The sequence below is a fragment of the Leopardus geoffroyi genome, chromosome B1, assembly GCF_018350155.1.
Source record: "Leopardus geoffroyi isolate Oge1 chromosome B1, O.geoffroyi_Oge1_pat1.0, whole genome shotgun sequence".
NCBI lineage: Eukaryota > Metazoa > Chordata > Mammalia > Carnivora > Felidae > Leopardus > Leopardus geoffroyi.
In genome coordinates this window covers 134637410-134658061 of record NC_059327.1, presented here as the reverse complement: position 1 = coordinate 134658061, position 20652 = coordinate 134637410, and the positions used below count along the sequence as shown (strand labels likewise).

The 20652-nt window shown below is 32.7% G+C and overlaps 1 protein-coding gene across 5 annotated transcripts in view; it reads right to left on the bottom strand.

Moving 5' to 3' along the window:
- MAPK10 (mitogen-activated protein kinase 10) overlaps positions 1–20652 on the bottom strand; it is a 316646-nt gene that overhangs the window by 54656 nt on the left and 241338 nt on the right. For 4 of the 5 annotated variants that reach the window (XM_045473444.1, XM_045473446.1, XM_045473447.1 and 1 more), the window contains one exon: positions 1070–1252. In XM_045473444.1, the coding sequence (XP_045329400.1) occupies positions 1070–1252 (183 nt within the window). Of the gene's footprint in view, positions 1–1069; positions 1253–15780; positions 15853–20652 lie in introns of all 5 variants that reach the window. The other variant, XM_045473443.1, reaches the window with a different exon arrangement.

Genomic DNA, 20652 nt, shown 5'->3' with positions numbered 1-20652 from the left:
CTTCTACTTTCATTTGTTAAAGGAGGTATAGATAGATTAGATAACTTGTCCAGGTTCACACAGATATTCAGGGGCAGCATTTGAGCTCAGACAGGAAAAACATAAAATTTGTTTCAAAAATGAGGTTCTCTAAAACGTTCTAAATTAAAACAAGAAGTAGAATATTATTTATAATCTATTTTACACATTGGCAAATTTATCCCTTATCTCTAATCCTATGACTAAGGCATCATTATTCAAGTTTTGTGGGTGAAGAAACTAAGATTTGCTATTGAAGTTCATAACTGTAGACATTGTAGTAGAAAGAATTACTTATTAATGAAAGCATTTATATTGAATATAAAATGAATAGGTAAAATCTCATTTGTCACTCTAAAATGGAAAAAATGGTGGTTACATATTCCATAAAATATAAATAAAAGAAAATGCAAACACCTGCATCTCCAAGATTTTATAACTAAAAACTTGTGTTGAAAGTGTTCTCCAGGTAATAAAAAGAATTAGAACAATGATTTCAATGTATATCACTTTGGTCTTTTAGAGTTACACTGCAAAAGAATTTTAAGATTTTAAATAAGCTCCATGACATAATTAACCCATACCACTGTCACATCCTTTATAACTATCTTTCCCTCTGAATATCTACACAATTCTAAAATCCTTGGCCACATGCCCTTAGTAATATTTTTTTTCTTTTAATTTTTTTTAAAAAAGATCTTTTAAAAATACTCTTTAAATTTATGGGGCACCTGGTTCAGTTGGTTAAGCAACAGACTCTTGATTTCTGCTTAGGTCATGATCTCACCACTCATGAGTACCAGCCCTATGTCAGTCTCCATGCTGACCACACAGAACCTGCTTGAGACTCTCTCTCTCTCTCTCTCTCTCTCTGCCCCTCCCCCACTTGTTTTCTCTCACGCGCACGCACGCACTCTCTCAAAATAAATAAACAAGCTTAAATAAATAAATATTCCTTAAATTGAGGTAGTTAAAGAGAGGTGTCTCTATCATTTGCTTCTTTAGACCATCACCCACACGGTGGTTCTGAAATTGTCCCTGGTGGACATACCTTTGAGTTTATTGTGCTCGGAGTCCGCTGGGAAGAGGGAATCTGGAAAGAGCTTGGGGAAGGTGAGTCCTGCATACTTGGGCCGATTCTCCACATAGTTTCTTACTGTGGGTTGCAATTTCTTCATGAATTCTGGGCATGGCGTTCCTAGTTGCTCAATCACCTTGTTCCACTGGTCAATATCTGAGAATTGAACAGTTAAGGGCAAAAAGAAGCAGACCTACTAGGTCTTGCCTTTCACTAGTTGGGAGACTAACTGCTTCTCAAGCTCCTGAGTAATCATCAACATAACTGGAGTTTTAATAAGCAAAAAAGGACAAAAATCTCAAACCAGAATTGTCAGACAATGAACCCTCTTGGAATTTTAAATTCACTTGTGGCATATATACACTTTTGGGGAATTAGCACTACTTAACAAAATAGGATATCATGAAACAGTCTTTGAGTTGTAAAGATTAAAAGGTATTTAAAAAACAGAAGAATTTCTTATATTGAGATAAACTCCTATATAACCACGTGATTTAAATGAGAAAAACGCGACAAAAATATTTTTGACATGAAAATACCTCAATAACTTATTTCCTAAAAATGAGAAATACATAAATACTTTATAAGATGCATTTACATTGTTTTAAATTCCTTTTAAGACTTTTTTCCTCTTTTCTCTAGAAAAGAGGAAATTTCATCATCTGTTAATGTTACTAATGCATTAAATATGGGATCAGTATAATTTTTTATCATAAAAGAACTCATTATTCTTCAACAAAGAGTTAAAAAAAATTCTACTTATCAAAGTAGTTGCAGTTTCCTACCTATTTTTGTTACTTCTGATAGTAGTGCCCTGCATTCCTGAATATTGCTTTCAGTGAGATATGAGCATAAATACAGGATGTTCAACTTAACAGATTTCCATCCAAGTATAAGTGTTTCAAAAGTACATTAAGCATGGGGAATTTTACAGGAAAATATTATCCCTCCATGAAAACTAATACTCCCCAAATTAAGGATCTTTGACAGACACACTCACTGACTGAGATTTTCTTTTTCATCTGTCATTAATATTTGATATATCAGAGCATTAAGACATGTCAGAGCTTTGATATGTCAGAGCCTTAACCACCCATGAAAACTCTGAAGAACCAACTGGAAGAAGTTGATTTCAAACAAATGTCCTTGCCATGTGTCAATGAATGATAGAAGCCTTAGAAATTATTCTTAAATACAGTAACACAGGAACTGCTCTCTCTTACATTGTTTATTTTTCTACAACTCTGTCCTTTAGTGTTAATTAATTATTTTCTGCAAATGTAATTTGTGACAAGTCAGGGATCTAACTATAGTATTACTCTGTTGAGATTTGTAAAAACTTTGCCCCTCGCTCTTCAGGAGAGTTAGACTGAAAAAGATCAGCACTCCTAACAAAAGACAAAATTAACTACATTAAACAAAAACAAATATATAATGCAAAGTAGATAAAAGATTAAACAAAGATAATATCAAGCTTATTTGCTAATCCCCTTCTATCTCTCAATAATCTTAAGGAATAAAATTTAAATTATTACATATCCTCTCAATTACTGAAATAAAAAAATAAATGATTAAGTAGTATTAAAAAAATGAAATGTGGTTGGGAAAAACCGAAGAATATTCCTTTATAAAACAGTAGGAGCAATTAAATAAGAACATGTTTCAATAAAAGTTCATCTCAGTTACTATGTGCATGAGAATATAGTAGTAAGTCAGACTCATTAGAAATAAAGGAACTAAAAGATTACAAAAGGTTAGAGTAAAAAGTTACTCTTAGACAAAAACTTATGTTAGTACTATGGACATAGGTAAGCTGTAACTACTTAGACATATTTAAATAGAAAACACCAATAATTAAAATTAAATAAATCTCCACATTTACACTGTAAGTTATTAAAAGACGTCTACTCTTTAATACAGTTAGGTTATCATGGGCCTACAAAGCCATCATTTAATCATTGGTCACACCTCCTTAGAATTCTGAAGACTTGATGTGAAATAAAAATAAGGGCAAAGAAGCAGTCAGATTTTCCATAAATGACTCATTTAACAAAGTTGGAAAAATACTCCCAACACATTATATTGTAGTTACATTTAGCTAGAGTAAAAAATAATTAATTGCTTGTAAAGTAGCATTCCCAATAAAATTCCATGGTATTTTTACAATAAATGTTAAGGATAGTCAAATATTCTGGAAGCTATTAAATAAGAACTGTCAAAATATTTCTTTTTACAAATCATAATTAAAGTCTATGGAAGCATTCAGTGTGCTTCCTACCTTAGATTGCTTTTTAGATGAAACACTTGCTATGGTCTTAGATGTAATGGTTTACAAAAAGAAGGGAAACTTGAATACTATTGACAATGTGCTGTTGAACATTCTAACTGCAAATGTGTGGTATAGTCATCTTTAAAAGTGTGTGCCTTTATTTTAACCATTCCATTTCAAGTTCGTTCTTCTTATAAACACTAATAGTTATATTTAAGTAGTAAGTTCTTGCTTTCCCGATGTTCACAGGATCACAAGATGAACAACTGTGTCCAACTACTCTTAGTTAACCACCTGATTTTTCTTTATAATCATAATCAGCTAAATAAAAGCCAAGATTAGAAGTCATATCTCCTGGCTCCAAGTCCAGTACTTGTTCCAAGAATTCAAGTAAGGAAAGGAGCAAGTTTGGAATTGTGGTAGAAATTGCTTTAATTTCACCATAAAATTGATAGTATGCTTGTCACAGGCTCAAAAAAATATCTCTGAAAAGGTATCCCTAGTCTATCAGGTCAACATATTCACACATAAAATAATTAATTTTATTAATATTTTAAATAGAAAACAAGGTGACAAATTCTAAAGGAATTTTAAAATTATCAGATTTCCACAATGATCATATTTCTAAAAGTACATCAAATATTAACTAGATTTGTATGATTATGTGTTAAAAGCATCATAAATATTTTTTAAAGAAGGCCAAAATTATTTTTGTGAAAGGATTTATTTATTTTACAACACTCAAAAGTCATCATTTTTACACTGAGTTAGGATCTGAATATTTATAGATTCCTGCCTGTGCAGTTATCAAAAAAGCAATAAATACACATTTTTTATATTTTTGATCTACTATTTTAGAAATTTTCATGCTTAACATAATTATCAAAGTCATTTTATACAAATGAAAAAAATGTCATCTATGAGGAACTATTTGACAATTTCCTTATCTAATTCTAAATTCACTATATGAAAAATAGTCATATTACCAAAAGTTTGATTTTATAGAGTACAATAACAAGATAATGTGCAAATAGTGACTATTACTAATGCCTTCAACAAATAATACTATAAGGGATGAATAAAACAAAGTAAGTAAGGATTGTAAAGTATCTGAAATCCCAAAATTGAAAATTATTCCAGTAAATTTTATCAATTAGCTAAGAATTTACATTTCAGGTCTCCTTTTCCTTTAACTTCCTTGGTTTGGGAAGCTTCTAAAACATTATCACAAACTGCCTTGAACGTAATGTACAAAAAAATGCCTTATCCTTCTCTGGGTATTTTGGATGGTAATTGTGAACATAATTTATTCTATGCACATTTTAGCTTTCAGAAGTTACTAAGTGGAATCATAAAGAAGTGTTTAATGACCTCATTTCTACTATGCCTTTTAAACAGCTGTATCTTCTTTTTATGTTTTTTCCCATCTTTGGTTACCTTCTGGTATTATGAATATGGTTTCCGGAGTTGACACCTCCACGAATTTAGACTTGCTGTCTATTCTGCCTCATAGTCAATATTTTGTGGAAAAAAAAAATTCTAACATCTCTTTGAAATTTGAAGGATATTAGTGTTTGTCTCCAAATTCGTAACTGTATTTTTAAAGATAATTTTGCCCAAGAGACCAGTCTGTTTAGAAAAGCTCCAGGAGAAGCTATTCTGTCTTGCAAGCCAACCAGCTTGCAAGCTTTGGCACTGTGTTGACAATTGTGTGGCTTTATATTACCCCTATAGGAAAGAATACTGCAATCAATCAGTAATGTCTGCAATGAATGTGCAATAAGGAAGTGGAGACATACATGCCATTTGTTAGGTGTCATGATATAAAACTGTGGCTCCCAACTTTGAATTTTTATAATATAGGGAACTTATAAAATATAGATCCCTTCCCTTTCCATGTTGATCTACAAGATTCTGAGTCCACAGGTCTAGCATGCTATTTAATAATATCAATAGTAATTGCAATCCAGATGGCCCCTGGACTATATTTTGAGAAATACTAGTGTAGAATGTACTAAAAGTCTCTTACAAATTACTAAGTCCAGACTTAAGAATACAGTACTAACATATTTCACTTTAATGCACAAATTAGAATGAGGTCAATTTCACCAAAAGATGAATCCAGACCTATTTGCTATGGAAAATGTAGGGGTTATTCACCTGGAAATACTTCAGTGAAAGAAAAATGCTGACATTTATCCCACTTCCTCATGTCACTGTCTTGAAAAGATGATAGGAAATTACAGCAAGTGGTATACACAGTCTCCCAGCAGAGGGAGAGGGGTTCTGCCCAACATCATCTAAGAAAGGATGAAAATTATATGTTGCTATCACCCATGGGGTGCTGCTCATAAAAAGTACAAAAGCTATTCAATATAAGATTCAAAATATAGACTGTTTAATTCAATAATTACTCTATTTCTCTATGATAAAATTTGCCCTCAAAAGAACTCTTACTACTTAGGACAATTTTAAAGACGAGAATAGAAATATATATAAACACATATGACATAGTTCTGGATCCAGATTTTCATGGTTATGTCTTGAGCTGTTTTATTACTTAAAATTCTTTTCACGCTTTTTTTATTTGAAAATGTTCTTTTTCTCTCAAAAGTCCCCCTCCAACTCTAGTAACACGAAATATGAATAAGTGACTTAATGCACAATAGTAACTAACATTTTTTTTCATTATAAATGGGCACAGGAAGAAGAAATATTATGAACCAAAATGCATTAAAAACCTCAAAGCTAACCGTTTGAGTAAAGGCTATTTGTTCCCTGGCAGCAGGCCGTGAATGGAATACCATAGGACACAGAACATTCAAAGGCTGATATCTGAAGCATGATGTATATGGATTTCAGCATAGTCCATTTTGTCTTATAAGTGTATTTATTACTGTAATCTGTATTTCCCTTACAAAGCAAAAAATGAAGAGACATTTCACATATAAGCAAATCCAATCTATATTAACATGTTGTCACAACAGTTGAATATTTATTAAGCTATTGAAGGTTTATCTTTGGGGACTCTCATTTGCACAAATCCCTTATAAGACTCTGTACCTAATTTGATATTTATAATATAAATAAATTATTGTTTTTACAAAACACCTTCCTCAAGCTATGATATCCTGGCCTCATAAAGGCTGGATCTGACACTATCTACAGTTTGAAACTGGTAAGAGATCTTGGAGATAATTTGGCTTCTATACTTTATAGCTGAAAAATAGAGCTGAAAAAAGAACTTTTAAAAATGGTAAATATAATGGCTTTAAATTTTTTTAATGTTTATTGTTGAGAGAAAGACAGAGTGAGCATGAGTAGAGGACGGGCAGAGAGAGAGGGAAACACAGAATCCAAAGCAGGCTCCAGGCTCTGAGCTGTCAGCACAGAGCCTGATGTGGGGCTTGAACTCACGAATTATGATCATGATCTGAGTGAGCTGAAGTTGGACCCTTAACTGACAGAGCTACCCAAGTGTCTTCAGACAAAGGTGGCAATAAAACAACTCCTAACACTAAACAGAAATATAAAATTCTTTTAAGGAGAGTTTTGGAAAACTGTAGTCTCTTATTTGAGGCCCTTTGATTAAATCCATTTCTGGGTATAACACTACATATAACAAAAGGGAGATTAAGAAGGGACAATCAGGTTTATATGAGATCAAGAAAACAATGCCATTTAAGGCACACTTGACAAAACATTTTATGTTTAAAGTTAAAAAACAAAAGGAGATTATCTCTGCCCCCATCCTAGTACTTTGACCCTCTTATTCCTATTTACAATCCCTTCGACACAGTGCCTTTTATCAGAAATCTCATGACAACAAGGATTTCAGTCAGTTTGTTTACTGATATATCTCTGGAAACAAAAAGTGCCCAGCACATATTTAGCAATATTTGTTGAATAAGTGAATGTCTACTTTAAGTTCAACCAGAGTTTTATAATGGAGATAATGTAAAGAATAGGACACTGAAAATATTTTAAAAAATGAAAACAGAAATTCCAAGAAAAGAAAAGAAAAAAATAAAGGAAAGAAAATAAATTTATACTTAATTACATGGTAGAGAAACAGCAAATAACCAAAGACAAAGGAAAACATCCTAAATGAAGGCAGAGAGAAAGGACAGACTATATTCAAATATGACTATCAAATGGACAGCTAATTATTCACCAGCAATATTGGAAACAAAAAGCCAGGAGAAGAGTATCTTTAAAATGCCAAAAGAAAACAACTTACTAATCTGTAATTCTGTATCCAAAAAAACTGTCTTTTAAGTAAGGGAAACTCAAAAAAAAAAAAAAAAGTTTCATCATCAAAGACTTTTACCTAAGGGCTTTCAAAGGGTGTTCTTTAGGAGTGAGAAAATGATCTCAAAATATATCACATCAATAAGAGAAAGGATAAAAACTATATGATCATATCAATAGGCACAGAAAAGCATTTGACAAAGTACAATATCCATTCATGACAAAAACCCTCAACAAAACAGATTTAGAGAGAACACACCTCAACATAATAAAGGCCATATCTGAAAGACTCACAGCTAATATACCCTCAATGGGGAAAAAGTGAGAGCTTTTCCCCTAAGGTCAGAAACAAGACAAGAATGTCCACTCTCATCACCTTTATTCAACATAGTACTGGAAGTCCTAGCTGCAGCAATCAAACAAAAAGAAATAAAAGGCATCCAGATTAGTAAAGAAGAAGTAAAACTTTCACTATTTGCAGATAACAGGACACTATAAATAGAAAACCTGAAAGACTCCACCAAAAAACTACTAGAACTGACAAATGGATTCAGTAGTAAAGTCACAGGATACAAAATCAATGTACAGATCTGTACAGTGAGCAGAAATCACTAAAAATGAGCAGCAGAAAGAGAAATTAAGAAAATAATCCCATTTACAACTGCACCAAAAATAATAATCTACCTAGGAACAAACCTAACTAAAGAGGTGAAAGACCTATACTCTTAAAACTATAAAACACTAATGAAAGAAAATGAAGATAATGCAAAGAAATAAAAAGACAGTTCATGCTCATGGACTGGAAGAACAAATATTGTTAAAATGTTTATAATACCTAAAGCAATCTACAGATTTAATATAATTCCTATCAAAATACCAAGAGTATTTTTCACAGAACTGGAACAAATAATCCTAAAATCTGTATGGAGCCACAAAAGACCCCAAATAGCCAAAGCGATCTTGAAAAAGAAAAAAACAAAACTGAAGGTATCATAATTCCAGACTTCAAGTTATACTACAAAGCTGTAGTAATCAAAGTAGTACGGTACCAGCACAAAAATAGACACATAGATCAACAGAACATAATAGAAAACTAGAAATAGGGCATCTGGGTGGCTCAGTTGATCGGGCATCTGACTCTTGATTTCCAGGTCACGATTCTCATGGTTGTGAGTTTGAGCCCTGCATGGGGCTCTGCACTGACAGCACAAGGTCGGCTTGGGATTCTCTCTCCCTTCTCTCTCTCTCTCTCTCTCTGCCCCTTCCCTGCTCTCCTGTTCTCTCTCTCTCAAAAATAAATACATAAATATTAAAAAAGTAAAATCCAGAAATAAATCCACAATTATATGGTCAATTTGAAAAAAGAGGAAAGAATATGCAATGAGGAAAAGACAGTTTCTTCAACAAATGGTATTGGGAAAACTGGACAGCCACATGCAAAAGAGTGAAACTAGATCACTTTCTTACACCGTACACAAAAATAAATTCAAGATGGACTGAAGAGCTAAATGTGGGACCTGAAATCATAAAAATCCTAGAGGAGAGCACAGGCAGTAATGTCTCTGATATCAACCATAGCAACATTTTTCTAGATATGTCTCCCAAATCAAGGGAAATAAAAGCAAAAATAAATTATTAAAACTACATCAAAATGAAAGTCTTCTGCACAGCAAAGGAAACAATCAACAAAACTAAAAGGCAACTACTGAATGGAAGAAGATATTTGCAAATGACACATCTGATGAAGGGTTTGTACCCCAAATACATAAAGAACTGATATAATTCAACACTCAAAAACAAATAATCCAACTTAAAAACAGGAAGAAGAAATGAACAGACATTTTTCCAAAGAAGATACATAGATGACCAACAGACACATGAAAAGATGCTCAACATCACTAATCATCAGGGAAATGCAAATCATAACTACAATGAGATATCACCTCATACCTGTCAGAATGGCTAAAATCAACAACACAAGAAACAAGTGTTGGTGAGGATGTACAGAAATGGGAATTCTCATGCACTGTTGGTGAGAATGCAAAATGGTACAGCCTCTGTGAAAAACAGTAATGAGTTTCCTCAAAAAGTTAAAAATAGAACTACTCTATGATCCAGTAATTGCACTACTAGGTATTTACCAAAAAAATAAAAATAATAATTCAAACAGATACATGCACCCCTATGTTTATTATAGCATGATTTACAATGGCCAAATTATATAGCAGCCCAACTATTAATTCATAGATGAACGGATAAGTAAGTGGTGTATACAATGTAATATTATTCAGCTATTAAAAAGAATGAAATCTTGCCATTTGCAATGACATGGATAGAGCTAGAGAGGATAATGCTAAGCAAAATAAGTCAGTCAGAGAGTCAAATATGATTTCATTCATATGTGGAATTTAGAAAAACAAATGAGCAAAGGGAAAAAAGAGAGGGAGACAAACCAAGAAACGAATCCTTAACTATAGAGAACACACTCATGGTTATCAGAGGGGAGGTGGGTGAGGGGATGGGTGAAATAGGTGATGGGGATTAAAGAGTACACAAATCATGAAGAGCACTGAGTAATGTATAGAATTTTTGAATCACTATATTATACACTGAAACTAATAGAACACTGTTGATTCTACTGGAATTAAAATTTAAAAACTCAATAAAGGTTAAAAAAAAAAGAAAGAAATTAGAAAAACAGATTGTCCTTGTGTATTTAAAATTGATTCTTTTTCCCTCCCCACTATAGGAAAAATGAGGTGATCTTTCTCTCATATGTTCTGTAGGAACGTGATCAAGTTCCTGGAGGTAAATCTAACAATGTTGTGGTTCCACGCGACTGACTCTCCCTGGAGTTTTTAAATCTGAGAGTTGTCCACGCTGAGTTTCTAGAAGTTTGTCAATTATAGTTCAGATTTTTCTACCCTTGACATGAAACCCTATATTAGCCTGTTTCTCTAACGGTTGGGAGCGGTAGTTTTCTCTATGTTTCCCCTCCCTTACAGATCAAAGAGTGTTGATGATTTTCAATCTATTTAGCCTTTTTACATCTTGTTAGGATGAAGTGACTACTTCCAAGCTTCTTAAATGTGGAACTGGAAACCAGAGGTGTATTTTATTTGATTTAATATTACTGTAACAGGCATTATATTCGTATTTTTATTTTCATGTAAATTGTTGTCGATGTGGAAGAACAAAACTGATTTTTAATGTTGAAAGAAGGAAAATAATCTTAAAATAAAGGGCCAAATTGCAAGAAGTAGTGGTAAGCCAAGAAAATTATAGAATTCTTTCATATCAAGGTGAATCTAAACAAGTTCTAACTGTGTGCAATAATATTATAATATTGTCAATGTATGAGGCTAAAGAAAAAGAAGTAAACACTGGGTATATTTAAGTTGGTACAGTAATGATCTAAATTAGTTTGTGCTAAGATCCTTGAGTGTTCAGGAAAGAAAAAAAAATTATCTAAATTAAAATAGCCAATTCTCGGGGCGCCTGGGTGGCTCAGTCGGTTAAGTGGCCGACTTCGGCTCAGGTCATGATCTCACAGTTGGTGGGTTCGAGCCCCACGTTGGGCTCTGTGCTGACAACTCAGAGCCTGGAGCCTGTTTCAGATTCTGTGTCTCCCTCTCTCTCTGACCCTCCCCCACTAGTGCTCTGTCTCCGTCTCAAAAATAAATAAACATTAAAAAAAAAATTTAGGGGCGCCTGGGTGGCGCAGTCGTTAAGCGTCCGACTTCAGCCAGGTCACGATCTCGCGGTCCGTGAGTTCAAGCCCCGCGTCAGGCTCTGGGCTGATGGCTCAGAGCCTGGAGCCTGTTTCCGATTCTGTGTCTCCCTCTCTCTCTGCCCCTCCCCCGTTCATGCTCTGTCTCTCTCTGTCCCCCCCCCAAAAAAAATAAATAAATAAACGTTGAAAAAAAAATTTAAATAGCCAATTCTCCACATATTGATCTATAGACTTAACACAGTTTCAGTATAAATACCAATAGAAATCTTAGCAAGCCAATTCTAAAATGTTTATGGAAAATCAATGATTCATTAATAGCTAAGATACTTCTGAAGAAAACAATAAAGGTGAGGTTTACCTTACCTGATATAAGTATACAATAAACATTTGTATTAAGAAAGGGTAATAGTGATACAAAATAGACAAACAGTCCAGTGAACAGAATATAGAGCCCAGCATCCCAGAATACCCCTTCCCTCAATATGTGGAAATTTGAGAGAGACAGCATTATAGACAAGTAAAGAAAGAATAAGCTAGTCAATAAGTGGAACTGAAATAAAATAAATTAGATCTCTCTTTAACATCATACACAAAAATAAATTCCAAGTGAACTAAAGGCTTAAATGTAAAAGATTAAACTTTAAAACATTCATAGTAAAGTTACAAGAGAATATAAAGGCATCAAAGGATTCTTAAGACCTAAAAATGCATGAACTATAAAAATAAAAGTAGTCCAGTGAATTTACTCTCCTACAAATAGGCTTTGGATTATCCAGTTTTTGTTTTTGCTTTTACTTTTATAAACAATGAAGCTATGAATATATTCAGAGACTGGACTACTTTACAGCAATGAAAATGAACTGATGAATTAACATGAAAAAATCTCAAAACTACAATGTTAACTTCAAAAAAAACAAGTAGCAAAAATAATGTGACTTGTGCCATATGTAAAACACATAAAGCTAAACCATATGTTGTTTAGGGATAAATTTACCTGTGGTAAAAAATATAAGGAAAGTCAAGAAGACTGTAAAAACATATATTTAGGATGTGATGACCTCCAGGGAGAAAGGAGGAAATGACAGGGGAGAAGCACACAAAAACATTCAAAGTTCTATTTTTTAATCTGAGTGGTAGTATATATGTGTTCATTTTATTAATCTTATCCAAAAGCTATATATTTAATATTAATTCACTCATTTAATATAAAATATTTTTTAATTTTTACAGTAAATATTTCTGCTGTGATGGAATTCTTTAGATTTCCCAGAAGCATCTCAGTAGTTGAGTTCTGATTCTTCTACAGTTAAAAACATTTGATTTGAATAAAATTCAATTAATATATATTAAAATACATTTAACAATTAAGTGGCATGTAAATATACAACATTTTAAGAACTGCTTTTAGGGGTGCCTGGGTGACTCAGTCGGTGAAGTGTCCTACTTCAGATCAGGTCATGACGTCACCGTTAGTGAGTTCCAGCCCCACATGGGGCTCTGTGCTGTCAGTAGAAAGCCTGCTTCAGATCCTCTGTCCCCCTCTCTCTCTGTCCCTCCCCCGCTTGCATGTGAGCGCACATGCCTCTCTCTCTCTCTCTCTCTCAAAAGTAAACATTAAAAAAAAAAGAACTGCTTTTAGCTATCTAAATTTCTCAATGCTAAAAATAATGTGTTGAACTCTTTTAGAAATAAAAGGTAAAGGGTATAAGGCCTTATTAATATCTTAAGTTTTACTGTTGAATTGATTTATAAAAGAAGAAGATTTGTATGACTCATATCACAAGGACTTTTAGCATTTATTTTGAGAATGCCTTCACATAAGTGAGGATATGTTGATTAAAATACTACGACTTCTAATGATGGATTGTATAGATGTATAATATACATATTGTATACTACTAACTCCATTTTAAAGGTTCTATTTAGCTAATAAACTTAGACATAATTTTATTATTCTTCAGATAACTTATTTCTAATAATAGAGAATTTAAAAAATAATTTGTCTTGCATTTTAGGAGTTTATGATATTCAGTTCATAATTTGTTTGCTTGAAAAAGACTGATTTAAACTTAAACCAACATATTTGAAATCATTAAAAGACCACCTCTTACACTCAGAGGGGCCACTTTAGAAAATAATTAGCATTTATCCTTCAGGAATGTTATCCCTATAAGAAGAAATCCAGAAATAACTCAATATAAAAATACCAAGCTCAGGCATTGAAAGGGCATCTCATATGAGACTTTAACATTAGTAGCAGCCTAAAGCTTTACTTATAAGGGATATTTTTATTATAAAATTTATTGTCAAATTGGTTTATATACACAATGGAATACTACTTGGCAATGAGAAAGAATGGAAAACTTATAAGGGATCTTAATACCCAAGTTAGAAATGATATCCAAGCAACTTCTCCCAAGAAATGGATTCTAAGAACTGTTAATCTGTACTTAATAATTCAGTTGTGGAAATCTGATTTGATCTTTAAATAGAAAATGTAAGGAAAGTAATGAAAATCAATCATTTTAATTTAGAGGTGGGAAATATTTGTTTCAGTCATTGATTATTCTACCACAATGAACTTCTGAAAAAGCAGAGTACAAAGTCAACAGATTGAGTTCATTTTAATTAAATGCCTAAAATTAGCCAAAACTTAAGAACTGTTTCGTGTTCATGTCCAAAGGCCAAAGTAAAGTTTAAAATCTTTTGGAATGAAAGAAACCCTGTTTTTTTTTTTAGAAATCTGAAGGAATTTAGTTTTTATCAGGCCAACTTATTTTTAAACAGCAATTACATAAACAACAATGTGGCAAATTTATAGATGTTATCTAATAAAATGTATATGTAGAAGACAAAACTTCAATATAGATAGAAAAACTTTAAAAATAATGTGTGTCGGGGCGCCTGGGTGGCACAGTCGGTTAAGCGTCCGACTTCAGCTCAGGTCACGATCTCACGGTCCGTGAGTTCGAGCCCCACGTCGGGCTCTGGGCTGATGGCTCAGGGCCTGGAGCCTGTTTCCGATTCTGTGTCTCCTTCTCTCTCTGCCCCTCCCCCCTTCATGCTCTGTCTCTCTCTGTCTCAAAAATAAATAAAAACGTTAAAAAAAAATTTTTTTTTAAATAATGTGTGTCATATTTAAGACTAGAAAAAAGAATAGGAGAAAAACAGGGTAGCTTTATTTCTTACTGAATAAAACATTTTAGGCTAGTTCTTTCACTGAAAAAAATTAATCGAGTGCCTAACACAGTCATTTCCCAAACTGGTATTTTAATACATACAGAGAATATATATATGAAACTACATATATCCATATAAGTAATATATTAATCCCCAAAGCTAATAGTTAATCATAATATCGTTAGGATACACTACATTAGTAACTAAGTTTCTATTAATTATATATTAAAACCCCATTATTATAGATTTGATTTGATTTTTGAATCATGGTCATATAAGCAGAGGTTTTATCCTCAGTTTGATGAGGACATAATATCTTTATAAGTGACTTGAGTGTAAGAAAATATTTAACTTAAGGAAATAGATTATTATACACCCATACGCTAATAACACATTGTCTGTATCTATTTAATGCTGCAGAGCCTCTGGTATCCTAACAGAAGATTTACTTATTCAATTGATAGAAATTTGTTTCTTCAGATATTTTATATAATCATTATTAATTAATGAGGTTTTAATTTTTGCACTTGTTAATGCAGACAAAATAAGAACAAGGAATTGGATCTATTATTCCTAGAAATGAAGTAAATGACAGAAAAAATTTTGAAAGAGGTTAATCTTAAAACGAAACTCATATGCATGCATGAATATATGTTAAAATAAACCTATCGTATTTGAGGGTGAAAATAAATCTAACTGATTAAAGATTTCCATGTCAAAGCTCAGAGCCTGGAGCCTGTTTGGGATTCTGTATCTCCCTCTCTCTCTACTCTTCCCCCATTTGTGCTCTGTCTCTCTCTGTCTGTCAAAAATAAATAAACATAAAAATTAAAAAAAAAAAAGATTTCCATGTCAAGTGAATATTTCTTAAAAGAATAAATCTCCAGTCTCAAAACTGAAATATTTTGTCATTTATTATCTAGCTATGAATATAACTTAATTTTAAAACATCTACAACAAAAAAACAATAGAGAAGAGCATATCACTGTTACAAGTTTCATAGGACTGAATTTTAAGGCAGACCTTTTGAAAGCATGCTGAATGTTTCATATTTGATACTGTATTATCCCCATAAGATCTAGGTAGGAGGCAAGGTTACTCTACCATGATGCCAGCTGGTAAATATTTGACATTGGAGTCTCTTAGGACCAAAGGCAGTGAATATATACCATCAGCAGTGTTGTGTTTGAGACCAAAGGGAACTGATTGAGAAAGATACCCATAAAGACCACTGGCTGCTAAGAAGGATACGATCAGTGCCAGGAAAGAGCACTGCACCTTTTATCATTTCTCCCATGATGCACCCTACTGACCACATGTCAACTGAAAACAAAAATGAAATGAAGATAAACAAGAAGATAGGAATAGAACAGCAAATAAATGAAAACACTTGGTTACTCATGCGATAGAGCAATGGTCTGACCTTTTACTGACTGGCTAAGAGGCCAGTCTTAAGATCATTAGTATTTTAAAACATTGAAGTGGGAAGAACACAAGTCAAGGACCTCTCTGCTATGCAACTGAATTAACTCAATACTACTTAATGTATGATAATATTACTTTGCAATTATAATTCAATGATTAATTTAGTTTCTGATTTAAAAGGTCTAATTTGCATTCATCTCCTAGAATCCTACTTATTCGTATTGTAAATTATTCTAGATTGTGTTAATATGGGAAACATGCAAACTGGTTTCTTTTTTATTCTTTCATATACCATATTTGAAAAAAAAAAAAAAGCTGAGCTGCCAGCAACCTCAAAAGAAAGGGTTTCTTTTACAAAACACATTTACTCTCATTTATAAATATGAATAAATATCCGGAAGCAAAATGCCAGCTCAAGAATGAATATTTCTAAATATGCTGGCTCGGTTTCATTGACTCCCATCAAAGGGGCATGTTTCTAAACAGGAAGTCTTGTCTTATTCTTATACACATGGTTGCTTTATAATGGTAAGAAACACTGGCTTTCAAAACAGGATGGTTCTACATGAAATCAACAACATGATTTAAGTGCTGACACTGCTGAGACTATGAATCCAAAGAAACCTGGAATTCAAGGTGAAATTATGATGGTTTCTCTCCTATTGCCAGTTATCATCCAGAACTTAAAACCCATAAGCCGGGACAAAGGGTACACAGGGAGGGGCAAAATGGGAAAAGGCGAAGCAATAAAGTAAAATCTCTTTCTTTAACCATACTTGGTTACTCACGTGTTCCTACTGAAAAGTCAGAAGGAGAGATAGGTCATTCTTAAGGGGGAAAATAACCTAGAGGAATAAGGGATGATGAGGGGGAGCAAATAGGGAAGGGCATTAAAATAGCAGTACACTATAATTTTGCTCCACTTACTCTTCAAATTACATTTTGTAATTTGGCAGTGACCTAAAAGAATTCCTCATGAGATTCTTTCCAATGTGAAAATCTCACTCAGGTTAAACTCAAAGTTTCCATTGTTTGACTTAACACCTAAACGGAGTGATCACTGCAAAGAAATGGTTACAGATTTGAAGGTGATAAGCATACCAACAGAAGCAAATTTGTTTTGCTTCCATTTTAGGAAAGCAAGTGACATGCAAAAATATCAGGGAAAGATAGAGCAAACAGTTGTGCATCCCTTTATCATTAATGCATTTGTAATTATAGATAATTATCCATCTCACAAGAAGTTGGTATTGTGAGAATCTTTGATTAAAGAAAAAAAGAAAAAGGTGTCTGAAAATGAATTTGTTTTGGAATTGCAAGTATTCTTATCATACTGTCCAAAGTGACCCGTCTAAGTTGCTATTTACATTATATCTATTTTTATAGGTATTGTGGAAGACAGACAAAAAAAATAGAGAGAGCTAATAAACTCTTTAAGCAGGATTTTCTCTTGCCTGCATCCATTTAAACACTTGGAAAAAGTGGCTTCTGCCACAAACAGAATCTGAGAGTATCTATCTGGGAGTTAGAAAACATCTATTTTTATTTTTTATTTAATGCAAAAAAAAATCTCTTCTATATTATCTCATTTTTTTTCTTCTGCAGAACCAATTCCATTGCTCTTTTAACTCTATAACCTTGGTCAAGTTACTTCAGTCTCTAAATATAAATTTCATCCTCTAAAATGCAGATGGTAAATAGTATTTATCATGTAGAATTTTTTAAAAGACTTGAAAGGATTATGCCTGGTAAAGATCCTTCTACATTGCCTGGTACATGGTAAGTATGACTTATATACTGTAATTAAATATATTCTGGAAAGGTTTATTTATTTAATATTTATTTAATATTATATTTAGATGTAATAAAGAAATCTTTCCAAGGATCACCCACCATTCACTGGGTGATCCTTTCACTCTTAAAACCACTTGGAAAGGCATTCCACATATTCAATCACAGCTGATTCTATGGAACTTCTTTCCATTATTGAAATAGCAATTACCCTGCTTCCTCATCTAAATAACCATCTTAAATTATGTTAATATAGCCTATGATCCTTGACCACTGTTCTCCTAAAACTGGCAAATTTTTATCTTTCAGACTAAAATCCTTGATTTTTCATCCCCTCATATATGCCTTTAAACAACAGCAATAACCGTAACAACAGGTGATCGAAATGGAATCTTAAGTCCTTGTGTTGCTTCAGTTTCAAGTGGTTCTAGACAGTTGTTGGTTTAATAAATGGTATCAATAACTGGTATATCTCCCAGTTCTTCTTTGTGTGGTTTTGCGATATCTAGATATTTCAAAGTAAAAGAAGACCATCTTTGGAAATTTATCTTTATGTCAGAATCCAAAATACAGTTAATAGACCATGAAGCTTGTCATAAAAATAACGCAGAGATACAAACTTTAGATATGAACTATCGATTAATATAATGAATTCTATTTTCTCTATTTTAAAGTATCTTTTCTGAGTAACAATACCGTAGAGATTTTTCCAATTTCCATTCCCATTTAACTTTACTCGCTATTCATTATTCTTACAGATTATCCATGTTTATGCCACCTAAGTGCTAAGCTTTGTGTCTAGAAATGATAAGCTTTATTACTATGAATTACAAAAGTATTATATATGCACATGAATTTATATGGATTTTTATACACTGAAGATATGATTATTTCTCAAGATAAAGTCCTTGCATCAGATTTTGTGAATTATTCATCACAACTAAAACAGGAAATAGGTAATAAAAGAATTTGATACTAAATCTTGTTGGAATGGAGAAGTGGGGGTTGGTGGTAAGCCTTCCCTCAGATAATATACATAACTACTTATCAAGGAGACTATATTATTTTATGATATTTTCAAGATATTCCATTGAATACTGATTGTACATAGACCTGAGAAGAAATTAGCAAATTCAGTTACTGTAGGATTTTGATGCTGTCTGAGACAGCCTGTATTTGGGTCTCCATAAGAGTTTTATACACTAATGCTGTCCAGTTAGAATTCTCAGCGCTTTCATGAATCTGATTTATTACATTTCCTCTCCCATCATCAGTATTCCCATAGGCAGAAAGCAGATTCATTTGCAATTGTGACATTCAGAAACTGAGTCACTTTCCCTAGAAGGGATGTTAAGTAAGTTTTGGTTTTACTAAATTATGGTGAGAAAATCTAAGTGAGAAAATCTCAAGTGTCATTGTATCATTTGTCAGGCATTAGATTATGCTAAATTATCTCTTTTCTATTCTAGCCAAGAGACAAAAATGATATAACATAAGCCCTGGCAGCTTAAATCTAAATAAAGAAAGCATTATATTGCTATTTCCACATTCTGTCCAATGGCTTGGGTTGTAATCTACAATGAAATATTTTTTGAACTATGTGAATTTCTATCCAGAAACCTGGTAAATGTCTTCCACCTAGGAGATTTTGTGGCTCTGGTAACACAATTGTGAGACCACATTGCTTTTCTCCCTAACCTATTTCTTCACTTAGCATAGGATTCAGAAAATGTGCTTTGATAAATTTTCTTGTAAAGCATACCTCAAAATATAATAGCAAGAAGATTTAATATAATTTTCTAATATCACAGCACCATTTCCTTGAAAAATTTGTTTCAAAAGTTATAAATTTATATATGTAACAAGTGCACATTGTTTTAAACTTCAGTGGATGGAATTATAAAAACTAAAGAAACATACATATTTTGCACATGTGAATCTGAATAAGAAAAATAACATTTATAGAACGCTAAATATTCAGAAATCAAAACAAGATTTTTTCTTTGAGTCTACCCATTCAACTTGCTTTTCTTGTTTTATAACTTCTATGTCATAATATAATTAATTTTTAACCATTATTTAAAACATTTTGTATTCCTGGCTGGCTTTTTTTACAAAACAGAAAAAAAGCCATTGAAACTTATCATAAAGGAGAAGACTTTAGCTTTATATTAAATCATAAACCAAGCTATAGGCTAAAAGACTTAATAGATATTTCCCATAAAAAGATTGAATAATTTTTTACTGTACCAAAATATTAAATGTCATCTTTCAAAATCCATGTAATTCTGTAGTGTATATAAATAAGTAATTCAAAGATATCTTAATTTTGAAAAAAAATGTCTTTTTTTTAAGTTTTTCGTGTTCTAATCAACAAATAGTAAATGCTGGCTCCAAATGTCTCACATGCTCACCAATGTAAGTATCCTCACTTCATTCTGTACATCAAGTTACAAAAGTATTTTAGTAAGTAGCAAACTTTTTCTTTCTTTTCATTGTTGTCAAAATTTCACAGATAATTTTGGTTTCTCATCATTTGAGAGAAATTTTATTCTGGGTAGCCCCTTAGTTATTTTCATTTTTAATAGTTTATCTAATTCAATTTGAAGGTTATTTGGGCTGGAGTGTCTCCAAACTGATGAACTTTATAACATAAAAACTGTACTTCTTGGAGCCCCTGGGTGGCTCAGTTGCTTAAGTGTCTGACTTCAGCTCAGGTCACGATCTCATGGTTCATGAGTTTGGGCCCTGCATCAGGCTCTGTGCTGTCAGCGCTGAGCCAGCTTCAGATCCTCCATCCCCCCTCCTCTGCCCCTCCTCCACTTGTGCTGGAGCTCTCTCTCTCTCTCTCTCTCAAAAATAAAAATATTTTTTAAAATCGTGTTTCTTATCTTTGAAGGTATTTAG